The sequence below is a fragment of the Oncorhynchus tshawytscha genome, linkage group LG08 (assembly GCF_018296145.1).
Source record: "Oncorhynchus tshawytscha isolate Ot180627B linkage group LG08, Otsh_v2.0, whole genome shotgun sequence".
NCBI lineage: Eukaryota > Metazoa > Chordata > Actinopteri > Salmoniformes > Salmonidae > Oncorhynchus > Oncorhynchus tshawytscha.
The window spans coordinates 86,672,166-86,680,426 of NC_056436.1; the positions used below are offsets into that span (position 1 = coordinate 86,672,166).

The 8,261-nt window shown below is 47.2% G+C and overlaps 1 protein-coding gene across 6 annotated transcripts in view; it reads right to left on the minus strand.

Moving 5' to 3' along the window:
* ctnna1 (catenin (cadherin-associated protein), alpha 1) overlaps positions 1-8,261 on the minus strand; it is a 226,794-nt gene that overhangs the window by 92,612 nt on the left and 125,921 nt on the right. For all 6 annotated transcript variants that reach the window (XM_042326140.1, XM_042326139.1, XM_042326141.1 and 3 more), the window contains 2 exons: positions 4,686-4,766; positions 4,104-4,256 (listed from right to left, as the gene is read on the minus strand). In XM_042326140.1, the coding sequence (XP_042182074.1) occupies positions 4,104-4,256; positions 4,686-4,766 (234 nt within the window). The remainder of the gene's footprint in view (positions 1-4,103; positions 4,257-4,685; positions 4,767-8,261) is intronic.

The window sequence follows — 8,261 nt, forward strand, 5'->3', positions numbered from 1 at the left end:
AGTGCGACATGGTCTAGAGGTCTGCCGATGAAATACCTCTGCGTTTGGTTGTAGGCTCTGGCAAAGTTCTAGTAGTGTCTGAAACGTTGAGTCTTTATCGTGTTCTGAGCCGATCCCGGTGACTGACCAATAGGGACACGGAGGGCACTGAGTACGCACGCACGCAAACAATACGATGATTGTGCAGTCAGATTACTATAATAGTTTGATTGTAAATGTTTACATGCTGTGCAAGAACAACAACTTCCGTAATGATCTCTTCATAGAGACATCTGAAAATCGAAGCTACCTGAAAAATGCAGAAAAAAATCACCAAATGAAAATAAACTTTTTACCACAGCGACCATTTTATTTTGTTTGGGGGAGGGGGGGCATATTTGATTCCGAGTTCGGACAAAGTTTGTATGGGAAAACAATTTCTAAAATGCATACTTCCAGATTTTTCCAGACCTCACTTTCAAATCACGCATGAGCACAGAGTGATGTATAAACTGTTGGTGCACATGCTCAGATCCACCACTGCAGTAGACGTAGACAACTCAAGCGAGTCGCAGAATGTGACCGAACTGAAGCAAAAACAATTTTTAAATATTTATTTATTTTTTAATCGTACCAACTGGCCAGGTTGATCAAGATTTAAATTGTTTAACATCACACAGTGTGACATTTAATAATCGTAAAAGACCGAATCCGACAAGCAGTCTGCAAAGGCGTGTGTGTGTGTGTGTGTGTGTATATATAGAGAGGCCTATGTTGGTGTATTGTCAGCTAGGCTATACCATGGCAAATACCTTTTTGAATGAATTACAACACACACACTGCAGCTTTACACAGCGCTGCAACCCAGCAGCACAACAGGGGATTTGTTTAGACTGGGTGCTAGCTACTGGCCTATCGTCTATTGTTCTGTTCCCAACATACACAGAGTATATCAAACATCAGGAACACCTTCCTAATATTGAGTTGTACCCCCCTTTCGCCCTCGGAACAGCTTAAATTCTTCGGGGCATCGACTCTACAATGTGTCAAAAGTGTTCCACAGGGATGCTGGCCCATGGTGACTCCAGTGCTTCCCACACGTTGTGTGAAGTTGGCTGGATGTCCTTTGGGTGGTGGACCATTCTTGACAAACACGGGAAACTGTTGAGCGTGAAAAATCCAGCAGCGTTGCAGTTCTTCACACAAACCGGTGAGCCTGGCACCTTACTACCACACCCCGTTTAAAGGCACCTTACTACCACACCCCGTTTAAAGGCACCTTACTACCACACCCCGTTTAAAGGCACCTTACTACCACACCCCGTTTAAAGGCACCTTACTACCACACCCCGTTTAAAGGCACCTTACTACCACACCCCGTTTAAAGGCACCTTACTACCACACCCCGTTTAAAGGCACCTTACTACCACACCCCGTTTAAAGGCACCTTACTACCACACCCCGTTTAAAGGCACCTTACTACCACACCCCGTTTAAAGGCACCTTACTACCACACCCCGTTTAAAGGCACCTTACTACCACACCCTGTTTAAAGGCACCTTACTACCACACCCTGTTTAAAGGCACCTTACTACCACACCCTGTTTAAAGGCACCTTACTACCACACCCCGTTTAAAGGCACCTTACTACCACACCCCGTTTAAAGGCACCTTACTACCACACCCCCACCTTACTACCACACCCCGTTTAAAGGCACCTTACTACCACACCCCGTTTAAAGGCACCTTACTACCACACCCCGTTTAAAGGCACCTTACTACCACACCCCGTTTAAAGGCACCTTACTACCACACCCCGTTTAAAGGCACCTTACTACCACACCCCGTTTAAAGGCACCTTACTACCACACCCCGTTTAAAGGCACCTTACTACCACACCCTGTTTAAAGGCACCTTACTACCACACCCTGTTTAAAGGCACCTTACTACCACACCCTGTTTAAAGGCACCTTACTACCACACCCCGTTTAAAGGCACCTTACTACCACACCCCGTTTAAAGGCACCTTACTACCACACCCTGTTTAAAGGCACCTTACTACCACACCCTGTTTAAAGGCACCTTACTACCACACCCTGTTTAAAGGCACCTTACTACCACACCCTGTTTAAAGGCACCTTACTACCACACCCTGTTTAAAGGCACCTTACTACCACACCCTGTTTAAAGGCACCTTACTACCACACCCTGTTTAAAGGCACCTTACTACCACACCCTGTTTAAAGGCACCTTACTACCACACCCTGTTTAAAGGCACCTTACTACCACACCCTGTTTAAAGGCACCTTACTACCACACCCTGTTTAAAGGCACCTTACTACCACACCCTGTTTAAAGGCACCTTACTACCACACCCTGTTTAAAGGCACCTTACTACCACACCCTGTTTAAAGGCACCTTACTACCACACCCTGTTTAAAGGCTCTTTTGTCTCGCCCGTTCACCCACCGGATGGCACGCATACACAATTCCATGTCTCAATTGTCTCCAGGCTTAAACATTATTCTTTAACCCGTCTCCTGATTTAAGTGGATTTAACAAGTAACATCAATAATGGTGACATAGCTTTCACCTGAATTAATCTGGTCAGTGTATGTCATGGAGAGACCAGAGGTTCTTAATGTTTTGTATAGTCAGTGTAAAAAAAAATTTTTTTTTTTAAACGAGGGAGTTTAAAAAATAAAATGTTCCAAGATGAATCATGCAGCATGAACATGAATTAAGATGTGATGTGTTTCCTTCCCAAAAAGGGTTAAGGTTGAGATTTGGAGGGCAAGCTGATCCTAGCTCCTTCTACCTTGGGCACAGCAGCCTAGAACACAGAGGAACCAGACAACCACATAGCCAAGCTCTAGGGTTTTCTATTCGGGGTTAGCATTTATACTGAACAACAATAAAAACGCAACATGTAAAATGTTGGTCCCATGTTTCATGAGCTGAAATAAAACGATACATTTTCCATGTGCACATGCATTTCTCTCACATATTTGTTTAGTGAACTTTTCTCCTTTGTCAAGATAATCCATCCACCTGACAGGTGTGGCATATCAAGAAGCTGATTAAACAGCATGATCATTACACAGGTGCACCTTGTGCTGCGGACATGAGGACAATCTAGACCTCCCGGGTGCATCACAGTGCTAGAGGCATCACTACAGACCCGGGGTCAATCCCGCGCTGTGTCACAGCCGGCCGCGACCTGGAGACCCATGAGGCCATAGGGTCTGGCCCAACGTCGTCCGGATTAGGGAAGAATTTGGCCGGCCGAGAGGTCCTTCTCCCATCGCACTCTAGAGACACCTTGTGGCGGGTCGGGCGCATGCACGCTGACATCAGTCGCCAGTTGTACGGTGTTTACTCCGACACATTTGGTACGGCTGGCTTCTGGGTTTAGCGAGCAGTGTGTCAAGAAGCAGTGCAGCTTGGCGGGGTCGTGTTTCGGAGGGCGCATGGCTCTCGACCATCGCCTCTCCCGAACGCACAGATATCCCGTAACGAGATGCTGAAGCTCATTGTCGTGCCATTCATCTGCCGTCACTCCTCATGTTTCAGCACGATAACCCTTGACCCCATGTCTCAAGGATCTGGACACAATTCCTGGAAGATGAAAATGCCCCAGTTCTTCCATTGGCCTTACTGTTACACATTGAGCATGTTTGGGATGCTCTGGATAGACGTGTACAACAGCATGCTCCAGTTTCCGCCAACGTCCAGAAACTTCACAGCCACTGAAGAGTGGGACAACACTTCACAATCAACATCCCGATCAACTCTATGCGAAAGAGACGCGTTGCGCTGCATGAGGCAAATGGGGGTCAAACAAGATACTGACTGGTTTTTTGATCCACGCCCCTACCCTTTTTTTAAGATATGTGACCAACAGATGCATATCTGTATTCCCAATTTAACTTATTTCCTTATTTGAACTGTACCTCAGTAAAATCTTTGAAGTTGTTGCATGTTGCGTTTATATTTTAGTTCAGTGTAGTAATGTCCCCATCCTTCAGTCCATCCCTAACTTCAACACATATTTTCTGAAGACACATCAAATCCAGTATTTGAAGAAAACATCCAAGATGTTTGTGTAATTTTAGGTAACGTACCTCGATGAGCTTGTTGGCGTGCTCGCGGAACACCTGGGCGTATTCCTTCACCTCCTTCTCGTTCCCGTTCTTCGCCGCTTCGATCAGAACCAGCAGAGGAACGTTGGTCTCCAGGAACGAGTCAGAAACATGATCCATGACCGCCTTACGCAGCTACACAGGAGGAGAGAGTCAGAGCGAGAAAGAGGAGTCAGACAGCAGGACAGTTATATTAGGTGTACCTGAGAACAGAAAGCCTCTGGTAGAGAAACCAAATATTTTGTAAAACCAACCTGTCTCTGGAGGTCTCTGGAGAAGGACTGGGAGGACGGAGAGAGAACGAGAACAAGGGAAGGAAGGATGAAAGCGAGGAAAGGAAGAGGGGGAGTTGGACCAACCTGTCTGTGGAGGTCTCCGGAGAAGGACTGGGAGGATGGAGAGGGAGGGAGTTGGACCAACCTGTCTGTGGAGGTCTCTGGAGAATTCATGTGAGGATAAAGGGAACAAACAAGGAGGGAGGAGGAGGAGAACGGAAGAGGAGAGGGGGAGGAAAATCAACCTATCAGCAGAGGTCTCTGGAGAAGAAAAGGAAGTTGTACCAACCTGTCTGCGAAGGTCCCTAGTCTTCTTGGTCATCCTGTCGATGGCAGTGTTCAGAGCATCGCTCCTGTCCTTCTTGCCAGCCTGGAGGAGAGAGAGGAGGTTAGAGAGGAGGTTAGAGAGGAGTTTAGATGGGAGGTTAGAGGGGAGGTTAGAGGGGAGGTTAGAGAGGAGGTTAGAGAGGAGGTTAGAGAGGAGGTTAGAGGGGAGGTTAGAGGGGAGGTTAGAGGGGAGGTTAGAGGGGAGGTTAGAGGGGAGGTTAGAGAGGAGGTTAGAGAGGAGGTTAGAGAGGAGGTTAGAGAGGAGGTTAGAGAGGAGGTTAGAGAGGCCTACTGACTGGTAATGACTATATACACAGAGTGAGAGGAGGTTAGAGAGGCCTACTGACTGGTAATGACTATATACACAGAGTGAGAGGAGGTTAGAGAGGCCTACTGACTGGTAATGACTATATACACAGAGAGAGAGGAGGTTAGAGAGGCCTACTGACTGGTAATGACTATATACACAGAGTGAGAGAGGAGGTTAGAGAGGCCTACTGACTGGTAATGACTATATACACAGAGAGAGAGAGGAGGTTAGAGAGGCCTACTGACTGGTAATGACTATATACACAGAGAGAGAGGTTAGAGAGGCCTACTGACTGGTAATGACTATTTACACAGAGAGGAGGTTAGAGAGGAGGTTAGAGAGGAGTTTAGAGAGGCCTACTGACTGGTAATGACTATTTACACAGAGAGAGAGAGGAGGTTAGAGAGGCCTACTGACTGGTAATGACTATTTACACAGAGAGAGAGGAGGTTAGAGAGGCCTACTGACTGGTAATGACTATTTACACAGAGAGAGAGAGAAAGAGAGGAGGTTAGAGAGGCCTACTGACTGGTAATGACTATATACACAGAGAGAGAGAGAGAGAGAGAGGAGGTTAGAGAGGCCTACTGACTGGTAATGACTATATACACAGAGAGAGAGAGAAAGAGAGGAGGTTAGAGAGGCCTACTGACTGGTAATGACTATATACACAGAGAGAGAGAGAGAGAGAGAGAGAAAGAGAGAAGGTTAGAGAGGCCTACTGACTGGTAATGACTATTTACACAGAGAGAGAGAGAAGGTTAGAGAGGCCTACTGACTGGTAATGACTATATACACAGAGAGAGAGAGGAGGTTAGAGAGGCCTACTGACTGGTAATGACTATTTACACAGAGAGAGAGAGAAGGTTAGAGAGGCCTACTGACTGGTAATGACTATATACACAGAGAGAGAGAGAGGTTAGAGAGGCCTACTGACTGGTAATGACTATATACACAGAGAGAGAAAGAGAGAAGGTTAGAGAGGCCTACTGACTGGTAATGACTATTTACACAGAGAGAGAGAGAAGGTTAGAGAGGCCTACTGACTGGTAATGACTATATACACAGAGAGAGAGAGAAGGTTAGAGGCCTACTGACTGGTAATGACTATATACACAGAGAGAGAAAGAGAGAAGGTTAGAGAGGCCTACTGACTGGTAATGACTATATACACAGAGAGAGAGAGAGAGGAGGTTAGAGAGGCCTACTGACTGGTAATGACTATTTACACAGAGAGAGAGAGAAAGAGAGGAGGTTAGAGAGGCCTACTGACTGGTAATGACTATATACACAGAGAGAGAGAGAAAGGGAAATAGGTGGCTGAAAGTCACTGGGGAATGAATCACAGGCCTGTACAAGACAGTGATATGAGATGGACCATAGATACAGATATAGTGTAAGATAGACAACAGTACAGATTTCTCCCGACTCCCCCTCTCTCCCCCCTCTCTCTCCTTCTCCCCATCTCTCTCCTTCTCCCCATCTCTCTCCTTCTCCCCATCTCTCTCCTTCTCCCCATCTCAGTCCTTCTCCCCATCTCTCCATTCTCCCCATCTCTCTCCTTCTCCCCATCTCTCTCCTTCTCCCCATCTCTCTCCTTCTCCCCATCTCTCTCCTTCTCCCCATCTCTCTCCTTCTCCCCATCTCTCTCCTTCTCCCCCCCCTCTCTCCTTCTCCCCCTCTCTCCCTTCTCCCCATCTCTCTCCTTCTCCCCATCTCTCTCCTTCTCCCCATCTCTCTCCTTCTCCCCATCTCTCCTTCTCCCCATCTCTCTCCTTCTCCCCATCTCTCTCCTTCTCCCCATCTCTCTCCTTCTCCCCATCTCTCTCCTTCTCCCCATCTCTTTCTCCCGCTCATTGAGTTTCTCCTGAGGAGGGACTCCCTGAGGAAGGATATCAACTAAAAGGAACTAACGTGTCCTGTGTGGAGCCTAATGATCACGGCAGCTTCTTCATATTGATTCCTGCGCCAAGCCTAGATGTTCCGTAGGTTTTAATTGGCCGACCAATCACCTTGCTCGGGAACGCTCTAGTTATTTCCCTGTTCTGGTCCATCTAAGGGTGTTGAGAGTTTCAGATCAGGATGAGCGAACACGGCACCGGAGAAACTCCTGGTAATAGCCGTCATACGAACAGAGACTGAAGGAATCTCTCTCTCGTTCCCTATTCCCTTTTGAAGTGCACTACTTTTAACCAGACCCTATGGCCAATGGCACCTTGCTCTCTTTGAAGTGCACTTCTTTTGATCAAGGCCCATAGGGTAGTAGTGCAGTAAATAAGGGTTGCCATTTGGGATGCAGATAGAGTGTAACCTTGGTTAACAGATGAGAATGAGAGCAGACCACCAAGCTAGGTGACGTCACAAACCAGTCCGCTACCACGGCGTGAGAAAATATATACCTCAACGTGTTGTGTGATTTGGAAAAACTAAATGCAGCCATGACTGCAGAGAGATGCCCCACATAGGGCCCATAGGCCTCCGGTCAAAAGTAGTGCACTAGGTAGGGAATAGGGTGCCATTTGGGACTCATACAGGGGGGGGGGATCAAGTCCTCATTAAAAGATAAGGTCGTAGTACTAGACAGTGACAGGCTACAGGAGAGGAGCAGGATTTTAATAGAACTCAATAAATACACTGAACTGACGTGCTTGTCATCAGCATACACTAACACTGCAGACGTTCACACGCTACGCTAACAATTAACAGGTTAGCAAACAGGCTACACAGCCAAATCAGATGCTAATATTAACGGGCTAGCTAAAACAATGCTAAGGTAACTTGGTAGGATAGATGGGGATGAGGAGGCTGGTGGGATAGATGGAGAGGCTGGTGGGATAGAGGGGGATTGGGGTGTTCTGTCTCGGACCCACCTACTGCTATCACAACAAATCGAGTTGATGTATCACACACACACACAGTCATCACCACTGAGCTAACAGGTTGGCATCTAGAACACAGGAGAGGAGACCTCACCACTGAGCTAACAGGTTGGCATCTAGAGCACAGGAGAGGAGACCTCACCACTGAGCTAACAGGTTGGCATCTAGAACACAGGAGAGGAGACCTCACCACTGAGCTAACAGGTTGGCATCTAGAACACAGGAGAGGAGACCTCACCACTGAGCTAACAGGTTGGCATCTAGAACACAGGAGAGGAGACCTCACCACTGAGCTAACAGGTTGGCATCTAGAACACAGGAGAGGAGACCTCACCACTGAGCTAACAGG